The 21,855-nt window shown below is 45.6% G+C and overlaps 2 protein-coding genes across 2 annotated transcripts; both read left to right on the top strand.

Moving 5' to 3' along the window:
- Nucleotides 1-233: 233 nt before the first annotated feature.
- On the top strand, nucleotides 234-7,419 carry LOC139287179 (probable E3 ubiquitin-protein ligase HERC4). Its single transcript, XM_070908177.1, has 23 exons — nucleotides 234-450; nucleotides 580-706; nucleotides 796-872; nucleotides 1,181-1,402; nucleotides 1,487-1,578; nucleotides 1,899-2,029; nucleotides 2,288-2,412; nucleotides 2,751-2,821; nucleotides 2,919-3,037; nucleotides 3,151-3,210; nucleotides 3,288-3,393; nucleotides 3,487-3,682; nucleotides 4,175-4,323; nucleotides 4,445-4,570; nucleotides 4,714-4,812; nucleotides 5,088-5,213; nucleotides 5,301-5,441; nucleotides 5,618-5,787; nucleotides 5,933-5,996; nucleotides 6,093-6,163; nucleotides 6,269-6,452; nucleotides 6,550-6,649; nucleotides 7,163-7,419. Exons 1-23 carry the CDS (start codon nucleotides 234-236, stop codon nucleotides 7,378-7,380), a joined length of 2,991 nt encoding a protein of 996 aa, XP_070764278.1. The 3' UTR covers nucleotides 7,381-7,419.
- A 3,072-nt stretch (nucleotides 7,420-10,491) lies between these two features.
- On the top strand, nucleotides 10,492-21,780 carry snrkb (SNF related kinase b). The gene is made up of 4 exons (XM_070907443.1): nucleotides 10,492-10,884; nucleotides 11,232-11,626; nucleotides 17,853-17,994; nucleotides 19,703-21,780. The coding sequence occupies exons 1-4, from the start codon at nucleotides 10,649-10,651 to the stop codon at nucleotides 20,808-20,810; spliced, it is 1,881 nt and encodes a 626-aa protein (XP_070763544.1). The 5' UTR covers nucleotides 10,492-10,648; the 3' UTR covers nucleotides 20,811-21,780.
- Nucleotides 21,781-21,855: the final 75 nt, after the last annotated feature.

The following is a 21,855-nucleotide window of genomic DNA, read 5'->3' as shown; positions in this document are numbered from 1 at the left end:
GAAGAAGTGGAGCTTCATGCTGTGGGATCTTCAACTGACCCTGAGCGGACAGCAGTCTCAATTCTGCTGCAGTCATGCATAAACATTTCACACTTCACCCAGTTTCACTTTCACTTTCCCTCTCACCTCTGGAGCCGTGACGCCGACGCAGTCGTGTTTGTGCGTTAAGTTTTGTTTTCCATTTCTTTCGTATAAATCAGCTGCCGGCGCTCCTCCGGCGACACTTCGCCGACATGTTTTCCTGGGGAGAGGACTGCCAGCGGGGCTTCCGGGTGAGGGGCGGCTCGGGTGGCTCGGCCGGCCGCGGAGTTCACTTTCTGAACCTCAGTTTCCACGTCGCGGACCTGTCGGCGGGTCGCGGTGCGCTCGCCTTCGTCAAAAGGAGCGGGGATGCGTCCGTCATCCGCACGGAGGAGGGCGAAGACGGGAGGAGAGCCCGCGGAAAGCAGAGTGAGCTTCAGCTTCATGCCCCCGTCCTTACCGTCCTCCGTACGAGCTGCTAAAAGGAGGCTTTCTCTTTGTTTGTTTGTTTGTTTGTTTGTGTCCGCTCTCAGCCGCTGTGTTTCTGTGTCCCTCCAGAGTTTGTAGATTGTCAAGAGAAGGTTCAGGCCGTGAGCTGCGGCGACGATGCCGTCACGCTGCTGTCTGAGACGGGCAGGGTCCTCCGAGTCCGCGTGGACGCGGCTCACGCTCCTCTCCATCCAAGGTCAGGACAAACGGAGGTTGATCTCTGGAATTCGTGGTGACGGAACTCTGATGAGAGTCTAAAGCTGTGCTGGTTCCTTGTTCTCTCAGGCCCCTGGACGCTTTGTGTAACATACCGGTCTCTCAGGTTGCTTGTGGGAGGCAGCATTCAGTCGCCCTGACCACAGGTACAGGACAGAGTCCAGCAGGCTGCCTCTGATGTACAAGCTGAAAGCAAGGTTCCTGCCGCAGTCGCAGCTGTGCCTCTTCCTGGGGGTCTAGACAGGACACAAACACAGAAGAGGCTAAAGTAGTCCTGTACATGAGAGTTATAGGCAGTAAACTGAAATCAATCCATTTGTATTTCAAGTGTGAAGCTGAGATGAAGGCCAAGTAAAAGATATTAACAAGCATGATGATAAAAATCTGTTTGTATGTCGCTTCAATAAAAAGGTCAGGAGAGTGTTGGAGGAAGTCATTTGTGGTTTCCCCGCAGATGGTCAGGTGTACGCTTGGGGCCAGGACTCCAGGGGCCAGCTGGGTCTGGGGAAGAGGGAGCCCGGCGCCAGTCCACCCCAACACCTCCGACCTCTGTCAGCGCTCCCCCTGGTTCAGATCGCTGCAGGGGGAGAGCAGAGCTTCGCCCTCTCCGTCTCTGGAGGTGTGTTCGGCTGGGGCAGAAACGACCGCGGACAGCTCGGGCTGGGAGACACGACAGGTAAACAAAAAAGAAAAGAAGAAAGTAGTCATGATATCTTACATTTATTAAAACATATCCTGAACGCTGATTCCCTCTCTATAGACAGACACACGCCAACTCCTGTTCGTTGCCTGAACACGAAGCAAACAGTTCACATTTCCTGTGGAGAGGAGCACACGGCCATTTTGACGAAGGTTAGACAAAGAAAGTGAAACCCTCTCATGCTGTAAACTACCACATTTTATTGCTGGAAAAGAACAAGTATCAAAGCAAGCCATTCTGACTGAACTCTACGAACAACACTGAAATGGTGGAACATGTTCTGAATGATCTCCGGTGATAATAAACCACATCATTTCTGCAACACATAGATGTCAGTTTGGAGCATGGTATTTTTATTTGATGCGCAGGATGCAGAAGGTCTAACGTTACTCACTGATGAAAGGAAATACGCATTCAGGGAGTCAAATGTAAGTGGGACTTTTGAACTCCAGTTGTCTGCTTGCCTCCTCAGACTGGTGCGGTGTTTACGTTTGGCTCTGGTCAATATGGACAGCTGGGGCACAACTCATTCAGCGATGAGGTGCGACCTCGGCTTGTTGCGGAGCTCTGGGGGGCAAAAGTCATCCAGATTGCGTGTGGACGGTACGGCACAATCCTAAACACGTCTTAAGTATTCTGAGCCAGTTCGGCTCATTATTTTTGTTTTTCCATCTTGTGTGTGACTGCCTCTCTTCCTTGTTCCATTTCTGTGCATTTCACATCCCCTCTGTTGGCCGTGCCAGTACATTACTGCAGCTGTAGTCTGGTGAGATGAAGGCTCGCAGGCTGCAAAACCTCCTGGAAAAAAGCATCGCCGTCGACATTAAACTACTGTTTGTGCTGCGTCGTTTTCTCAATCAGACACCACACGTTGGTGCTGACGGACTCCAAGAGGGTCTACTCCTTCGGGTGTGGAGAGCAGGGGCAGCTGGGACACGGAGAGGAGAGTCACCCGTCCGTGCCGCTACCTGTTCAACTGCCACAGGGTACAACACATTTCTACAATAGTTCAGTTGAATGATGAGTCCCGTTAAACGATACAGACAACAGTGAACAGCAAACTTAAGTGTAACAGACAAAATAAAACAACTTAATAACTATGTTAATAATTAAGGGGTCAAACACGTGGTTGTGTAAAGGCGACGCCATGAAACTCTAAATCTAAGGCCACTCTTGGGCCTTACCCTGAATTCCTGATACTTGAGACAGCGCAAGGCTATGGACCAGTCGACTGTACGGCATGGTTCAAATGGCGCTTCCAGAGGAAACATACAGCCGACTTAATTCAAGGTTAGAGATAACTTTGATTATATTATTATTACAGACACCACTAATGGTACCATCATTAGAAACATCTTCGCAGGAGGAAACTGTTCGTTTGCGACCTGCACGTCTGTTCAGGTACCAACACAAATACATACAATACAGGCCATAACTTTGCCCCAATCATTTATACATGAAAAGTCACGACTCTTTCTTGTTTCTTCCACAGGAAGTTCATGAGGAGTCAAACGCAGACAGTGTCAACAATCCAACACAGCACTCTGTTGACGAGGTGGTCGACAAATGGGCCTCTGATCGTGACGCAAAGTCATGGAAAAAGATAAAACAGTACGTATAACGCAGTAGCAGTTTTCTCTGTGTGTTATTGGCTTGTTGAATAGTCCAGTGTTATAGCTGTTAACGCTGTATTCTCAGTGACTAACCATATGAAGCCTACACAGGGAAATCCACAGGACGTTTTCCTCTGCATCCTGTATGAATCAAAGCTTCCTCGACCGAAGGTAAACACCGCCTCTGCACGAGCTTCTTCGTATCAGCTACATTACATGACATTTACATGTTCTTTTTGTCTCCACAGCAAAGATAAACATTTCCAGACCTCACCAAAGTACTCCGGCTTGAACTTGTCACTTGCTCGACTGGCTTTCGAGAAGCTGGTGCAGAGGGATGAGGTTTTGGCAGAGGTGTGTGACTGGGATGCGACTATGTACGTTTGGAATCTGATCAGCAATCGGCAAGTTAGAGTGGGAAGTTTACTTCGCTTTACTTCTCAACAGGTTGAGGCTGCTGTGCTGCACTTGCTTCCCTCTCTTGATCAGGAGCCAGTGGGAGTGGAGGGGTTGAGGATCTTCCTGCTTCTCAGTGAGCTTCTGCACGCGATCCAGAGACACACGCGGCGGCCGAGCGCTGAGCTCGCGAAGGCGGGGGCCGCTGCCATACAAAACCTCTCCGCTGAAGGCCTCCAGGTCGTAGGTACTGTGAGAGATAACTGTTTGAATGTTTGAGAGGCTTCATTCGTCGTTAATCATAGGATCATGCCATGGTGTGCTCATCAGACCTACAACAAAAACGTGTTTTACAGGGGTGGAAATGGGGGGGGGGGGGGTAAAACTACAGAGTCTGAATGAAGGAGGCGGGATGCGTTTCTCTGTTGCTGGGCAGTTGATGATGACATGTTCTCCAGAGATGTTCTGCCCTGCCTAGTGTCTGCAGTTGAGACATTTCTTTTTTTCATTTCAATAAGGTGCTTTACATTAATTAACAGTTTCATTGAATTTAATTCAATTTTATTTATATAGCGCCAAATCACAACAGAAGTGATCTCATGACACATACATACATATAATTTATTGATGGATTATAATTTAAGATTAGTAACGTTATAATAATTATTCATAATTATTCTGGTGGCACTCTCCAGACTCCATATACTGTTCGTATGTGTCTCCATGTTGTCTTCCTCAGTGGACTGGTGGTCCTCACTGTCGCCCTCCACCATGGTGAAACATGTGAAGGTGTGGAGGCAGGCCCTGTCAGTGATCCTGTCCTCTGAGCCAGCTCCTCGCGACTCTGGAGTCAAGAACCTGCTGCTAGTCCTCCAGTCCATGCACAACGTTAGTATCAGTTGTCTCATGTTTTCCTGTGAATTTCAAACCCTTTTCTAAAGAATGCGTCCTTTTGTTTCCTACCAGTCTTTCACCTCATTAACGCTACCTAAATATACCTGTTTTAAAGGCCAACAACAGGATTCCAGGACGTCAGAAAATCCCAGAAAAAACGTTTGGTTTAGGGGTTAGCCAAAGATTTCTTCAAGAGGATCTGCAGCTTTGGCGTAGTCAAATGTCAAACGAGGCGATCATGGTAAGAAAAACTAACAAACAAAAAATAGTTTGACCCGTCTCAGGATGGAAGTCAAGTCATTCCCTCCTCCTCTCTCACTCTTCATAATGTTGGCTACATTTAGGTAAAAGTAAAGTACTGATCGATATGCTCTGTCTTTTCAGGATGTGAATGATCAGCCACTTATTCTTTGTAACTTCCCATTTGTGATGGATCTAGAATCGAAGAAAATGGCTTTTGACATCAATGCTCAACGCATTCAGGTAATTTAAGCCTGGAGCTTTGCCTCCTGGGAGCTAAACCATGCGAACAATATGATGAAATCAACTTTCAGCAGTTTGTTTTAATGTTAGAAGCTGGTTGTCCTGTCACATTAACAAAATGGCCCAATCTTGAACCTGACGACCTGTAAACATCACCTCACTCTGATGCTCCCTTCAGCACCACAGCACTTTTAAATAAAATATGCATTGCATTACATCACATACAAATGTATAGATAGGAAAATGATTTTAAAAAATGACGTTATGTATTATAGAGAGAGCACCAGGTGATGTCAAAGACACAATATTTTGAACTGAAGCTGAAGCGAGCGTCACTTTTGAGAGGCTCCTTCGCGCAACTGGCCGCTGCTCATCAGAATGCCCTCAAGAAGCCACTCGTGGTAAATATTTATTTATTTATTTATATTGTTGTCACTCTCATCTAAGCGTCAGTCTATCAGGAAGAATTTCAACGTTTTGTCTCTCAGGTCTATTTGGATGAGGACCCAAAGGTCACAGATGTCTACAAAAGAGACTTTTTCCACCACTTGTTTCGTGACATGATGTCAACTAAATCTGGGATGTTCTTCTTTAATGAGTCCGAAACGCTGGCATGGTTCCCCTCCAAAGTAAGACTTTTGTCTTTTGAACCATAGACTCGGGATTCACTGTATTCACTGTATGACAAGTGGTAACAGAACAATGTGCAGTTTTAGTTTTGCAGTTCACAAACCATGAAAAAACATCAACATACATTCAAACAATTTCCAGAGATTTTACACTGCGTCTACTTGTATCAATACAGGCAACAGAGGAGGACAAGGCAAACGTCTTCCTGTTTGGGGTTCTGTGTGGATTGGCCCTGTACAACCAGAGTATCATACACTTACCCTTCCCACTGGCTCTGTTCAAGAAGCTGCTCGGTGTGGAGCCGACACTGGAGGATATGAAGGAGTTCAGCCCAGTTTGTGCAAAGTCAGTACTCATCTAAATTTAATAATACACATTTGTGGTTTTACGTTGTGATGCCTGAAAAGTTGGAATATGATGTAAATGCTGCAAGCGAGTATACATTTATTTTTATATAACCCACTTTTTTTGTTTTACTGTGTTTTTAAAGGAGTCTGCAGGACATCTTGGACTATGAAGATGACGTCCTAGAAAAGCTGTCCATGGACTTTTTGGTTGGTGTTTTATTTGTAAAAGATGGTCTCATTTATCTTTCTTAAAGGTGTCGCAGTGATGTCACTAACCTGCTCTCTTTCCTAACTGGTCAACAGTTCCCCTGGGACGGGACAGAGGTTGACCTTGATCCCGAAAACCCCGGAAAGCCAGTGACGGGTCAAAATAAGTAAGAGTATAAAAATTACTTCAATCTAAGTTGTGTATGTGACCTGCATCCAGATCAGCTCTGTCTCAGAGAAATGTTGAATTGAAACTTCAATCGGCTGAACAGGAGGGAGTTTGTGGATGCCTCCGTGAACCACGCCTTCAACACATCAGTGGAGGGTGTGTTTGGGGAGTTCGAGCGAGGCTTCTTCCAGGTGTGTGACCGGGATCTGGTGAAGCTGTTCCGGCCAGAGGAGCTGCAGGAAGTGCTGGTGGGCAAAGAGGTCTATGACTGGGAAAAGCTGAAATGGGTACTGTCCAAAACTAGATTGACCACATCTTCACATGCTTGATTTTACTATGTCAAGCAATGTAACAGCCTTTTCTTTGTTTTGTTTATTGAATTAGAACACAGTTTGTGAGTGGTTATATGTTGACCACCCCGTCATGCAGATGTTTTGGGAGGTTTTTGACGAACTGACTGAAGACCAGAAGAAAGATTTCCTTTGTAAGTATCGTACCTCATGTTAACTGCTTTTCATTGTGGAAGCCTTTAATCAAACAAGTAACATGTAAGCCTTATGATGATTTGTTGGGTGGGAAAAAAAAGAATTCAACTGAACTTAACAGATGTAAACAGCTGGCCACAATCAACCAGTCCAATTCAAAACACACTGACAATTTCATCACGGTCCAGTTACAGTAAGTCCAATAAGGTCACACTTGGAGTAACCACCATTAACGGGTATTTGGATTAGTTGTCTACACACCTCTGATTCATGTCAATGTTTTAATTCATTATACAGTAGAACCCAACCATCCGTTTTTAAAAAAAAAAAAGATTATTCCTACGATGTCTGTGCATGGCAACCACAGAATGGTTAATGTAAGGCAGCTAAAACACTGTAGTCCATCACCACGACCTCTCACAGCTGGATTAACCTGCTAGGGTACAAAAACGAGGGTTAGGGTAGGTAAGTAACTTGAAAATCCCTACTTTCCCTCTGCGGGTGTTCTTCAGTGTTCCTGACTGGTTTTCGGAGGGCTCCTATTCTCGGCATGGACAAGATCCAGATGAAGATTCAAGTTCATCAAGACCAGAGCACCTCTCCCGATCAGCTCCTCCCCGAGTCTCTGACATGTCACTCTATTCTGTACCTGCCCTTGTACTCAACCAAGGAGATCTTGCGAGACAGGCTGATGGAGGCCCTGACACCAGAGAGAGGATTCTCGATGTGATGGCCGACAGCTGCTGGACAGGAGCATGTACTGCATCTATGCAGGGAAAGATGGGGGGAGGAGGGGGGGGGGGCTGATTTTTATATTAAGATCACTGTTCCTGGGCTACTTCAGGATAAAAACTAAATCACTGTACTGAATGCACATGACTTGACATGGTTTGACAAATTTACTTTAACAAGGGTGGCCAAAGAGCAGCGCTTCTGTGTGATTTATTTAGTTTTAAACTGATATTTAACTGATAATTTAACCTATTTATGTATATATCATGAGTTTTACATCTCAACAAACAAAGTCTAATTTGTATGTGTCTTTCAAGAGAATGCTCAACCTTTGTTTAACTGATTTATATTACACTTCATTCCTGTCGGGGGTCATTGTTTTTTCATGACTGTATTGTATATTTTGTTTGTACCTCATACCATGTAACCATGGTCTTGAGACAATAAAAAACATGAAATAGCTTTGTGTAAAATCATTAATTTGTCACTTGTAAATATTGTTCTTTGAAAATGTTTGAACAATAAAAAAATATATATTCTTCTATTGCCTCTTCTGCGTGTGTTTGGTGTCCATGAATGGCTGCAGTCAGATTTGATGCTTGATAGTGGTTGCATGGCATCCAAGTGGTATGGATGTAATGTATGTCTCGTTGGTAAAAAAAAAAATAATAATAATGTAGACAGGTTAAATGTGCAGTCTGTTGCTGTGGGACACTGACATTCTTGTTACTACCACCAGATGGCGCTAATGCCAACATTTCAAATACTACTCTGGCTTTAATGTTAGAAAAACAACAATACACAAACCTTACAGTGAAATGGAACGTGTGAAGCTGAACCGATATGCTGCCAAACGACTATGACAACTCAAATCCAAGTTAAAGGGCAACTGAAAGGGAGTTCACACAACTGACACCGATCAGAGAAAACAGTAACTGCTACTGAAGAAAAATAAAATGTTAAGAGACATACCCTAGGTTCTCAACCCTGGGTCACTGAAAGAAAGAAAGAAAGAAAGAATAGGACCACTAGATGGCCCCATTATTCTGCAGGTTGGCTGGTTGGATGAAAACAAAGAGCAGCTGGGATGAGATCATCAAGCAGACTACAGTGCAGACTTTTCAATGTAACAGTGCTTGAAAAGTAAAACCTGCAGATAACAACAGAAAGACATTTAATGCAGTCAGTTCGAGAAGGCGGATGTCAGTGTGAGGCGATGCTACATGTGACACCAGATAAAATAAGAGCACATGGAAATAGGCTAATACACACACACACACACACACACACACACACACACACACACGCACAAACAAAACTCACATTTAGGCCTGCATGATGAGATCATTACCTAAGTGCACTTTGTGACTCCCTATAGAGATAGCAGAGGAATGCTATGTGAATTTTCCTTAGGACATTCCGGTCTCTAGGAGCAAACTAGGGGTGGCCTATAAATAGAAACAACTTTTTTCGTTTGGGTCCTCATTTCCTCCGTGGCCCTCCGAGTCTCCTGTGTGAATCCCGGCCAAATCAATAAAGTCATCACAATAGAAGCATCTCAGGAATGCAAGTCATTGTGTAAGTTATGGCACAGCTCATTGTGCCTCCCTGCTGCTGAGAGGAAAAAACACATTAGTCAGTTATATAATTCCTTGGACTTCGCGAGCAGCATTCAGTCATTTTCCTCTCTCCACTGCGTACGAGAGGCTCGCGGCCGCTGGCTGCTGCTGCTGCGGGAGCGAGTCGGAATGTATTGACGTCAGAGGGACGCTGGACACACGCGCTCGTGTGCGGCGTGCACGCGCGGTGTTTCTTTTCTGCGGAGCGGGCGCGCGGCCACACAGCTCGAGAGTGCGGAGTGAACCGAAGCGGGCGGTCGTGAGAAAAGTATGTGCACACAGGCACCGCGAACATGGAGTATTGTGAAAGGACACGAGAAGGCGGCGCTGCCGGTTCCCACCTCTGAATTCAGCGGTGACATTAAGCGCGAGGCTGCGGAGTGACGGAAAGAACCGTTAGCGGAGCAGCTCGCGGCTACGGGATATTTGCGCAACAATGGTAAGTTGGCACCGGGGTCCCTGTATTTTCACCGCTGCCTCTCTGGTCCAGCAGCGGCGTTGTGTTCCCGCGGCGCTGTCAGTGTCAGCGAGGTTGTTGGTCGCGTTTGTTTGGGGGTGTTGAGCAGCTACGTGCGTGTGTGCCAACTCGGGACTGCCGTTGAGGCCAAGTAGAGAACAGCTGGCCTTAACACAAAGATTACGCAGTGTTTTTGGATCGGATAAAACTGTACAGACAAGGATATCAGCGCACATTAACACGGCGAGGCCTGCCTCTGTCCACCTGGCCCAGTGGAGCTGTGTGGGGGGGGGGGGGGGGGGGGGGGCTTTAGGCATGTGGGAAAAGGCTGTTGATGTCTTTAATGGTGATGGTGATGCTGCTAGAAAGTGGTAAATAGGTGATGATGGCGTTGACAGCGATGAGGATGAGTAGGAGAAGTTGACAGTTGGCAGTTGCATTGATGATGACCATGGTAATGAAGATGATGCCCGTAGCTGAACTTGTTACCCCCCGGGAAGATCTGATGATGACATCATCGGGTCTAATGCCACCTTCTGACCCTCTTAGCCAAAGTAATGACACACAAACACACAGTAAGTGCACGCACACACATAGACACATACATACATTATGGTTTCCTGTTACAGTATTGATTTGGCATGCCGTCTTGTGCTGGGTGGGTGTTATTTGAGAGCCGAACACAGCCCTTCAACATCACAGACAATATAAGAGTATTTGACCCTCTACCGCTGTCATTGTACCATGATCTTTTACATTGTGACCTTAGTCTTCGCTACTTGATTTGAACTTGTTCTGTCTTCTCTTGCCTTTGTTAAAAGACGTGAAATATCAATCTATTTCTGGCCCAGTGCTTGAAGGGATGAGGCATTAGCAGCTGCTGACCTCATCTAAGCCCTTTTCCCTTTGGGCCAAAGGCTAAAATCATCAGCACTGTCATTTTGACTCATTGTGTTGTCTTTTCTTTGTCCTGCCAGGAGTGTCCCCACCAGTGAAGAACTTTGCTGACCTGCCCCCCCCCCCCCTCCACCCACCCCAAGCCTCCCTCTGTCCCTGACACCTTGACCACTATTTTCCATCTCCTTTTTCCTTTTATCCCCCTCTCTCCGTCTTCCTGAAACCCTCCTGTTCAATCCCTCCTCCACCTTCCTCCACCGTCCTCCCTGCCGAATCCCTTCTTTGTTTCAAACATGGACTCCTCGGGGGAAATAACCTCAGCCCAGGATGGACATCCCGACCCCGGGTGCAGCCCCAGTCGCTCTGATCTCAGCGGACTGTACCATCTGGGTCGGACGTTGGGCAGGGGCCACTTTGCCGTGGTCAAGCTGGCTCGTCACATCAACACCGGGCAACTGGTTGCTGTCAAGATGATTGACAAGACAAAACTTGATGTTATGGCAACAAGCCACCTCTTACAGGAAGTGAGGTAAAGAATAGCAATGATTTCTAAAGGCAGCAGTTGAGAGGAAAAGATTACGGTTAGAAAACTGGTTGAAAAATGTAAGTGGGAGCACTTGGTAGTCAGCTATTTATTAGGTCACATTTAATGGGATTTCAAACAGACATACTGATTTTAGACTGTGTGTGATCCATTTGGATCTTATCTGAGCGAAAATTGGAACAAAAAAAGAATGCTCCTGTCCACATTTTAAGTTGCCCTGAAGGAGTTGCACCACTCAAAGTATGCTTATTTAAAATTCTCTTAAAAGTTAATTAGTTCCTCGGATTACCCCTTAAGAAACTTATCTCACCGTCATTACTATTTATTTTCAGGTGCATGAGGCTGGTGCAGCATCCCAACGTGGTTCGCCTCTACGAGGCCATCGACACACCCACCACCCTCTACCTGGTCATGGAGCTGGCTGAGGGGGGTGACCTCTACGACTACATCCTCCGCCATGAGGGAGGCGTAGCTGAGGGCACCGCCAAGCGCCATTTCGCCCAGATTGTGCGTGCCGTGGCGTACTGCCACAGGCTCCACGTGGTGCACCGGGACCTGAAGCCAGAGAATGTGGTGTTCTTTCCGCAGCAGGGGGCGGTGAAGCTGACAGACTTTGGGTTCAGCAACTTATTCCAACCCGGGACAATGTTGGCCACCAGCTGTGGGTCGCTGGCGTACTCCGCTCCAGAGATTCTGCTGGGAGAAGAGTATGATGCTCCAGCTGTGGGTGAGAAACAGAGAAATGTTGATTATTACATTTTTTTGCATCTGGAAGTGTTGAAACTGGACTGTTGGTCTAGATCAGTGATTTTCCAGCCTGGGGTCCCAAGATAAATAACAGAATAGAAAAGCAGAAAATACATTCATACAAATTCTGTTTATTTTGTAAGACATTCCTATAAACATAGTTTTTTTTCATCTGAATTACTGGACAATTTTAGCTGTAATGAATGATTTATGTAATATAAGTATCACTCTTGGTTCAAACTGGTCACAGCTGGTAGACACATGCAACCAGTGTCACAAGTAGACGTCTCTTTGTTTAAGGGGTCACAAGCTATATAGGTTGGGACCCCCTGGCCTAGATAAGCAAGTATGTGCAGGGTTCAAGTTACACATGTGTGCTGCTGATGCTGACATAGCACGCTTATATGCAACATCCTAGTCATTCTGTTCTGAGATCAGCATTTGAAATGTTGCTGTTGAGGGAGTATGGATCGAAATCTGTCTATATCTAAAACCTTCATTTAAGTGAATAAATCCACTGATGTAATTCAATTATTTACCACCCTGAACAGAGTAGTGTTAGCTCGAGCTCCATTAAGGAGCTGTTGTTACCACGATCCTCATCAGATCCCGCAGGAGAGTTTGCCCAGCTGTCAAGGATTTGTAGATGTTCAAATCTCCATTGTTTTCTGTGCACCTTAAGCGGTCTTACTTCTTTAAGGTCTATTTAGTAGCTGTTCTGGAGCTTTTGATCATACTACACTATCAGCAGACGGCGTGAGATGAGATACGTTGTTTTGTTTCCAAGGTAAAGAATGAACTGTGTGTGTGTGTGTGTGTGTGTGTGTGAGAGGGTTTGTGTGGCCACACTTGTCCCCTTGACCCTGTGTATGTATTCCTGTGTATATTCTTGTATCTTGGTGTGTGTGTGTTCCTGCTCTGTATATCCTTCCATATTTATATGCTTGTGTGTGTTTTAGCCCATGTGTATGTGTATGTGTATGTGTGTGTGTGTGTGTGTGTGTGTGTGTATGTCCATAAAGGATTAGTGTGTATCTGGGTCAGTCTAGGCAAGTCGGCCAGTCATGAGCCAACTGGGCACGTTCTGCAGTGGAACCAAACACTGCAGCTCACCACCGGGCTCTCACACTGCATAGCAAGCGTTTGTGTATGTGTGTGTGTGTGTGTGTGTGTGTGTGTGTGTGTGTGTGTGTGTGTGTGTGTGTGTGTGTGAGAGAGAGAGAGAGAGAGAGAGAGAGAGAGAGAGAGAGAGAGAAAAGAAAGACAGATAGCAGAAAGAGAAAGTACCATGCATCACTGTTTATCCATAGTAGAAAGGTTGGTCTATAGTGCTGGGATCTGTGTGATGTTAGAGGTGAAGCAGGACGGTAGATTGTGGGATTTGACATAGGAACAGAAGGAAAACTGAGGGATTTGGTCCCATGTCTGTCTCCTGGGGGGGGGGGGGGCACAGCATGTCTGTTTCAGGGAGGTTGGTGGTCTTATCTGCTAAGCTGGACTAGGCTGGATTTTGGCATGGTGTGGGAGCTATTTGTTCTGGTGACGGCGAATGCATATGCACTGAATACAAATGTGTCCCAACTGCAATTAGGAGCTGTTCCTGTGGAAGGACGTCTCCTGCATTTGTTTTGGTTTGAAGGAAATGCTGCCTATGGCAAGGCTGAGTTGCAAATGGGCCAAACCCAGTGAAAGTGTTATTCAAGAAACGGCTTTGCAACGTGGTCCGCTTTTGATGGTCTCGGCGGGATGGTTTTCTTCGTTAACCAGGGGCATGACACATGTATGAGTGGTGGTGAAGAAATGCTTCTCGCATGCATCCATAACTTCAACATGGCTCACGAGTTGCATTAGTTCCTTTTTTTTCACAGTTCCTGTTTCTAAAAGCGTCCACGCGAAGGGCGTCCATTTAAATCCATTTATGTGTGTTTTTATTTTGACATCCTCCAAGACTGTTTTCTGCTTCACTTCAACTCAAGAGCACTTTTCTGTTCTGTTATACTCTGACATGACTCAAACTGTGGACATCACGATTACATCATCACTTTGATAGAAATGTACACCTCCATCGCCCACACACACACACACACACACACACACCTATAAATATATAGGTGTATGTGTGATAATCCTGAGCTGCACAGAGGGAGAGATGTCCCTCAGTGATCTCAGCTTAGTAAGGTGACTCATAAACCCGTCTCCACACGCACACACACACACACACACACACACACACACACACACACACACACACACAGACTGCTCTGTGTGTCTCTTTGACATTTCTGTCTATAAACAGACTGCTGTTTCATTCACTGTGGTTCCTTCACTGCTGGGAGTCTTTACAGTATATGTGCGCTCTGTTTGAGGACATGGTGTGTGTGTGTGTGTGTGTGTGTGTTTGATGATAGTCATATGATGTGGAGGAGAGGCAGGAAGGTCCGCGGGACCTCTCGCCTTTGACAAAGATAAACACTGCCTGCAGTTACCTAATATCAGCCCATTACTGTGTGACACATGTGCGCACAGTGTTAATGTTAGGCTTCACATTCGATTCACAGACGAGAAAATTACTTTAAGTGTAGAAGGTAGAAGGTCGTCACCTCTGGTGTAACATGTGCTTGATATATGTATATCCATGTTTGTGTATGTGCTTTTTCTTTGTCAAATGGTCTTTTTGTTTTGTCGTGATTGCACTCAAGATTTGGATCGAACTGGGTCAACCTTGTCATAGACTAAGGTGGCCACAAATTATGGTCTGTGCTCTGCCTGAAACAATCTAAATCTGAGTTACGACCGAGAAGTTTGGCTTGGCAGCAAAGTCAGGGAAATTGTCAGCTGAGAAGAAGACGTAAATTGGTGGAGGATGTTCTGTGCAGGAGGAACTTCGCACACTGTTGTTCGCTCCATAAAGTGGCAGTAATAGAGAGACTCACCCCAAAGCGTTTTAACTTTAAGAAAAGCAGCTGATGGTGATGTACTTTGCATTTCTGGGCCTAGTTTGTTGTTATGTGGTCCCACTGTCTTATTTTCTTGGATAATTGAGCCAAGCAGACATTGTAACAACACTTTTATATATTTTCAGTGCAGCAGAAATTGAGTTTGATGGGAGAAAAGGCTGCTTTCTGAAACCCTAACACAGTAAATGGCAGGTTTTGGTGGCTTTAAAGAGCATTTACAAGATGAGGAAAATGATTCAAAATAAGTCAGACACAGTAATGAAGTCTGAGCTCTCTGATGTGCTGTCCAGCGTCCACAAAGTGTGATGTATTGAACCACAGCGAAAAGTTTCATTTGAAATAATGACTTGGCCGCCACATCGTATACACCACTCATGTCTGTGCTACAGGGCAGGAAGTGATGGCTGTTTGTTGCCTAGCTGGAGCAGCAAATGGAAAGCCCCCCCCCCCCCCCCCCAGCACCCATTTTAGATCAAGGAACAGATAGATAACCGGCAAGGTTTTGCAGACAAAACCTCTTTGTCAGTGTTTTCATATCAACCTGAAGGCTGCTGGACTGTTTATATCAACAAGGTCTTTTGCAAAGCCCAGAACCAGCACACCACCGCCCGGATGTGTTGGAAATCTAACAGCGCAGAGAACAAATCATCGCTCTTAGCAACGAAATCCAAGAACAGTCACTTCACTTTCACTAACGCTAAATGAGTCCTTTGGCCACAGCTAACCCTAACCCAACTTCTGTAAAAAGAAGTTGGTGTCTAAATGAGTGATAGTTACCAAAAGTTAGGTAGGTAGATAGACCTTTCTGTTTAACCAGAAACGCTGTTGTCTTCCTGCACCTCTCGTGAGATTTTGGAGCGAGACTTGAGCGAGTTTATGAGCTTACAAACTTGGTGCTTAGAGTTTGAGAGATGTGACTGTCTAACAACAGATGCAAATGACTTTGGTGGAAATGTTGGATCCAGTATTTTTGGAGCTAAACCCACACCAGAGACTAAAATTCTGAATCTGTAAGTGCAATAATAAGTAATCAAAGTGCCCCTTTTTTGATTTGAACAAAAAATCTGTTTCTTACAATATTATAATTTCTGTTTTAAGAGAGTATGCAAATATTTTAAGTGCTCTAAAATCTCTAGAAGGCAACTACACAAAGTCACAAAGATAGTGACCATGATACCTACATCAGTTAAAGACGAATGCACCTCTGCATGCACATTAAATGTACTTATAATCAACTGCTTTCCAGCGTTATCATTATCATTGTATCAGAAATGGAAGATAATCCTATCAGAATAATGAGATTCATCAACCTGAATGCACCATTTAATAAGTTACCGCCGTGCAACGGATGCTGGGCAAAATAGGGTTGCATTTTTTTGTCTGAACTTGAAGGGCCCTTTGGAACGGGGCCGACTCTGTTGACCCTTGATGACGTATTTGGTCTTGAAATGTGCATTTTAAAGGGCCACAGCCAGCCACAGAACCATGCTGAGCTCTGTGTATAGTCAAATCTAGCCTGTCTACATCTGGATTTATATGAACAGTCTGTGTGTGTGTGTGTGTGTGTGTGTGTGTGTAGAGTTGATGTTTGTGCTGTCAGCAGGCCACTAATGCATGATGAGAATGTGTGATATTCCCCAGTGAGCAGAGAAAAGTACACTCCCAGCACTCAGTGGCTTCTCCTCCCTGTTGCATAACACTCCTCTAGACTGAAGTGAGCGTGCCCGTGAGCGTGCACGCGAGTGTACATTGTATGCTGAGTACTGAGCGCTGTTGTTTGGGCCACCATGAGTACAATGTGGGACAATGGCTGAATGGTTATCACACATGGGACTGGGACGTGTGAGAATCTATGGATGGATATGGATCTGAATGAACTACAGTGTTTGAATTTGATCTGTATCTGATCTGCTGAGGATATTATAATAAAAACGTTTATTTACAAAGGCAGGTGTTTGCAACATCTGGCATTTCTTCAAGTTTTTGCTGATACAGCTGTATATTATTGCCCATTAATCTCACCGTAAAGTGATACAAAGTAGTCCAGATCTCTGCAATGCAGCGATTATCAGTATCCTGAAACTTGTGCATGTGTTATTTTAAATAGTGTTAACTAATTGGCAAGTTGATTGCACAAGCAATGATGCTGCGTTCTTATCTTATCTAATGCTCTGTGCGTATATTCTCAGAAAAGGATGTTGATATCAACCTTTTTTCTAAGAATAAGTAGATATCAGGTATTTTTTTGTGGCAAAAATATCTAGATTTCCACTTTTGTCAGCAGTCTAAGATAAGAAATGTCAAAATTATTAGTTATACTCACACTGTTCTGATATTTGCACTTAAAACAAGACAGAGTCTACAGCCATGCTCCTATTTTCAGTGTTTGGGAGAAACACAGGGAGAGACAGAAAAAAAGAAGGAAAGCAAGATCTTTCTCAGAATAGCACCACAACAAGCCCTCTGTCTGTTGTTGCCTTCAGCCCTCAGCTCCCTTTCCTCTGCGTGTGTGTGTGTGTGTGTGTGTGTGCGTTTCCTTGAACTGGGCACAGTGTTCTCGCCTGGTTCAGGCTGTTTGCATGAACCACCTCTCACTGCGCCTGCATGAGGACGAGAGAGAGAGGGAGGGGGGAGGAGGGGAAGGAAGGGGAGGAGACGGGAAAAGAACACACTGTCAGCACTGTCGCTCAGCACCAGGAAGCCTGCGTATGTGTGTGTGTGTGTGTGTGTGTGTGTGTGTGTGTGTTTGAGTCAGGGGTCAAGAGCACCAAGCCCAGCCGTCTGCAGCTTAGGCCTCACACTTTAGACACATAAAACCGGACATCCAGCTGTTACTCATGCACTTTCCTCTTAGATCATTTCACTTCATTGAGGAATAACCTTATAAACTTCTGCAGGACTCAGCAGTGATGCTGAGGGACGGGAGAGAATAGAGGTTTTACTGGGCTCAGTGCATAGTGCCGTTATTTTTACTTTGATCCAGAGTTGATCCTTTTATTAAGATTCGTAGGACAGAATCAGATTTCCACCTCGTCTGTAGGCTTCTTCCGATAATAACTACTTGGTGTTTTCAAGTCAAATTCAGGAAGGACAAATATCTTTACACATCCCTCATGAGCTATGAGGCTCACAGAATTCTAAATATGATCTGATAGCAGAGGGATTGGAGGCTATTTTAAGGCCTGAGATGGTTCACTATTTAAGGCTAAGTTTTATGCTTTTCTGTGTGTGTGTGTGTGTGTGTTCCAGATATCTGGTCTCTCGGGGTGATCCTGTACATGTTGGTGTGTGGAGTCCCTCCCTTCCAGGAAACCAACGACAGTGAGACTCTGGTCATGATTCTGGACTGTCGCTACTGCGTCCCCGAACATGTCTCAGATGACTGCAGAGAGTGAGTACTGACGAATGACACCGGGGTGAGACCGTAGCAATGGTTGATGCGATTAAGAGTCCTCTCTGATCACGGGTCCAAGAATAATTATCTGTAAAATCCAAAGACTTCATTGTCTTGATTCTTCATTTAAAGGCTTATTCTCTCTCCAAAGGTTCCTGCTGTTGAATAGATGTGGTTGGTCACCCTGTCTGCTGACCGTAAAATCATCTCATTAGTGTGTGTGTTTCAGTGGATAATGTTAGTGTCCTAGTTGTGTCAGAGTCTTCTCCACCCTGCTGCAAATACAGTCCTTGCTAAAACAGTGTTATCTATCTACCAAATATTCTCTATAAAATCTTGTTTTCTTTCATACTAAAACATCTGTGTCCTTAAACACACCCCTGGAACAAAATACAACTCGCATGTACTCGACTGTCTTCTCACTTCACCTCCACTCCTCACACCTCCAACCAAAACACACACACACACACACACACACACACACACACACACACACACACTGTCCTCAGCTCACAGGACTGCATCAAACACATCAATACAGTTTGATCTGCTGCTGCAGCTTTGGAGAGTGAATGATGTAAAAACCTCAAAACGCAGTCTTCCAGATAATTTCATTAGCTCACTATTGACTTAACAGGGGAATAATCAGTAGAGGAAGTAGAAAATCAGAACATTCAGATCCACATTCAAAAAGCACTGACCCCTTTTTACATTTGCTAATAAAAGCCAAATGCAGGTGCAGAGTATCTGCAGGTCTTGAAGAATCTCCTCAAAAAAAAGGTCTTAAAAAGTCTTCTATTTGACTTACAAAGGTCTTAAATATTTTCTCTTGCTTGTCGTAGGCAGGAGTGTTGTGGCTGTCGGGAGACGTCGCACACCAATAAACTAAAAGTGTGAATGTTTAGACGGCGGGTTGCGAATGCAGGAGGCAGTCCTTTTTCAGTCAGCACCATCAGACCTGTGGTAAACACTGTCACTGCTGCTAGCTACAGCAGCTAGGAAGCGTCTAGCTGTCTTACATTAATTAATCATTTTTAATTGGTTAATCCATCCACGTATCCGGGTCGCCTTAAGTTAATTAATTAATCATTAGGAATTATTGTTATATACTGCTGGTAAGTAACTGGATGATTCTCTGCCATGTTGTCTCTACTGGTTTTCCAACGTACTTGATGACCATGACTGAAACAGCTATTAAATCACAGTCCATGGTGTTAAAATGTAAAATATGTAGGTTATATGGCGATGGCGCGGCAGGCTACTCTGTAATCCTGTTTGAGTAGCTTCCTGCTCTGAAGGCCCCCGAATGAACGCCTTTATACACTGATTCACAGTTCCTTAGAAGGCAACAGGCATAAATACACCGCAGCCAAGTGGTTTGTTTATCATATCCTGGAACATCTGAACCAGCACTTGTCATATGACTCAGCCCTCGACCCAGTCACATGATGGTGTGTTTGATTTCAGAAAAGGAGCTGAATAGGAACAGAACACCTTCTGGACATTAGGCACTCATACAGACACAGATACAGGCGTTATCAGTAAGATGTTGAGACGTGTGGCGACGGCCCAGATCAGATCTAAATCGGCTCATCCTCTGTGTCAGTTCAGTGGTGATCACCAAAATGTGATGCAACAAATAAAGCAAACAGCAGCTTCTAGCTTCTCCACGAAACAATAAACCTCTGTGTCTTTTCCCCGTCAGTCTGATCTCCAGGATGCTCCAGAAGGATCCGTCTCGCCGCGCCTCTCTCGAGGAGATCGAGGCTCATCACTGGCTGCAGGGGCTTGATGACGCCCTGCTCAGCCCGGAGGCCCCGCCACACTGGCTCTCAGGGGCCCTCTCTCCCAGCTCTCCCCGCTCAGGAGTGCCTGAGTGCGGGGACCTGCTCGCCGCCAAGCCCCCGCCTCAGCAGGCTTTCCCTGGACCCTGGCAGCCTAGCCTCAGCTTTACCCTCCGTCCACCTCCGGCTGAAGAGCCACCGGTCACCAGGAGCCTGCCTGCGCTACAGCAGATCTGTGAGGAAGAAGAAGAAGAAGAGGAGGAGGAGGAGGAGGAGGAGGGTAGTTTGGCAGAAGAGGGTGAAGGTTTGGCATCTTTGTTGGTGGCAGAGCCAGAGAGAGAAGCTGAGGAGATGCTTGATGGAGCAGATGATCAAGAGCACATGGAAGAGGAACAAAAAGAAGACGATGAATTAGGAAGCTCAGTGGAGATGATGAAGGAGGAAGAGGAGGAGCAGGAGGAGATGGCGGAGATGGAAATAGAGAAAGAAGACGGTGGGAGTGTGATTTCAGACCAGCCAGTCCGTCACGGAGACAACCTGGCCAGTCAGACCCCTGAAGTCCCACCATCATCTCCGCCTGGTTTGGAGGTGCCGTGTTGTCAGGGGCAGCCGGACACCACCAGCCCAGAGAAAGGAAAGGACGGGGAGATAGAACCTAACAACAACACCAACAAACCTCCTCCTGTCCTCCCTGAATCCTCTGTCCCCTCCATCCTTGCGTCCTCTGTCAGACTCACCCTGAACGAGAAGGAGGCGCTGAAAGCGGGACGAGAAGGAGAACAAGACGAGAAGACAGAGGAGGGGGGAAGAGTTGACCCCGGGACAGACAGATGTCAACCCCACAATGCGTCGGGGACCCGGGATGAGGCTGCCCCGAAGGCGGAGCAGGGGAAACGACATAGCATAAAGCTGCGTGAGAGACTCTTTCAGTTCCCTCTGTGCGAGAAAGCTCTGGCCTTCAACATACCGGCACACAACAAACCCAAGATCCTGCCACTGGCCCAGTACAACTGCTGCCATGTGCTATAAGCGAAACCCGCATGGCCGCTGCCTGTGATGTGCTGCTCACTTGGGACACGCAGGCTGTTTGGCAGAGGACAGGTGGTTGGCTGCAGAGCACAAACCTTGTGAAGTGGCAAGCTGAGCTCCCCCCGCTGCACCTTTCTGCTGCAGAGACCTCGAAGGCAAGAGAGCAGCAAAGGCCCTCAGCATGCGAACCCCCAGTGTACAGGACGGGACGTGTACAGCTCCATACCCACAAACACTCTTCTAGCATTGTGCTCATGTAATAAACATTGTGTTAAGCTAGAGGTGATGAACAGCACAGTGGTCAGACTTAGTAGAACCTCACGCATTTGCTGCTGTGTACAGGAGCAACCGTAGAATTACAATGACCAGACCGAGTCCAGTCTGTAGCTTAGAGACAATACGGGACCTATGGGACCGGAGGGAGACTGACGAGAAGACGACAGCAAGAGACAGACATAACGACTGCGACAGTTTTTATCGAATAAGCTATAGTCTGTTTTGTTTGTTTTAAAAGGTGCCTACAACGATACAATGGGTTTCATACTGTTCGTGGCCACTGTGTCATTTTGGTTCTGACTGTAAAAAGCTCTACAAGTCAACATTTATAAGATATGACGTAGAGTAAACTTTGGACCAGCTTCTGCTCCAGAGTAGCACTCGTTTCCTGTTCCCTTTGCACAACCTGCTTCTCTCATTGGTTTAAAAGCTCTTAGTATAAGCTCTATTAAAGAAGGACTGAGACTGTTAGATGATACTGTGTAAGATATATGCCTAAGACTGAGATGATATGGTTTTCTGTTCTCTTAATCCTAAAGTCTTGATGTAATGACTAACATACTGTATAATACTATTGATAGGATCATTGATCAGGATGCAGGTCTTCCATTGTATTTTGAACTTGCTCTTTTTAATTATACTGAACAGTTTCGTAATATTTGATCATAACAGTTTTATTTTGGATGTGCAGACGTTCCTTGATTTTTTTTTTTTTTTGTTTTTTACAAGGTGACAAAGATATTAATTCTCTGAACAGACATGTGACTTT

Source organism: Enoplosus armatus, chromosome 6 (genome assembly GCF_043641665.1).
Source record: "Enoplosus armatus isolate fEnoArm2 chromosome 6, fEnoArm2.hap1, whole genome shotgun sequence".
NCBI lineage: Eukaryota > Metazoa > Chordata > Actinopteri > Centrarchiformes > Enoplosidae > Enoplosus > Enoplosus armatus.
The sequence above is the reverse complement of the archived record's forward strand: the minus strand, read 5'-3'. Positions and strand labels throughout refer to the sequence as shown.

Coding starts and splice junctions, on each gene's coding strand:
- snrkb (XM_070907443.1), top strand. CDS start 10,649: ATGGACTCCTCGGGGGAAATAACCTCAGCCCAGGATGGACATCCCGAC. Junction 11,627..17,852: donor GTATGATGCTCCAGCTGTGG/GTGAGAAACAGA, acceptor TGTGTGTTCCAG/ATATCTGGTCTCTCGGGGTG. Junction 17,995..19,702: donor GTCTCAGATGACTGCAGAGA/GTGAGTACTGAC, acceptor TTTCCCCGTCAG/TCTGATCTCCAGGATGCTCC.
- LOC139287179 (XM_070908177.1), top strand. CDS start 234: ATGTTTTCCTGGGGAGAGGACTGCCAGCGGGGCTTCCGGGTGAGGGGC. Junction 4,324..4,444: donor TCCTCCAGTCCATGCACAAC/GTTAGTATCAGT, acceptor CCTGTTTTAAAG/GCCAACAACAGGATTCCAGG. Junction 4,813..5,087: donor TCAATGCTCAACGCATTCAG/GTAATTTAAGCC, acceptor TATGTATTATAG/AGAGAGCACCAGGTGATGTC.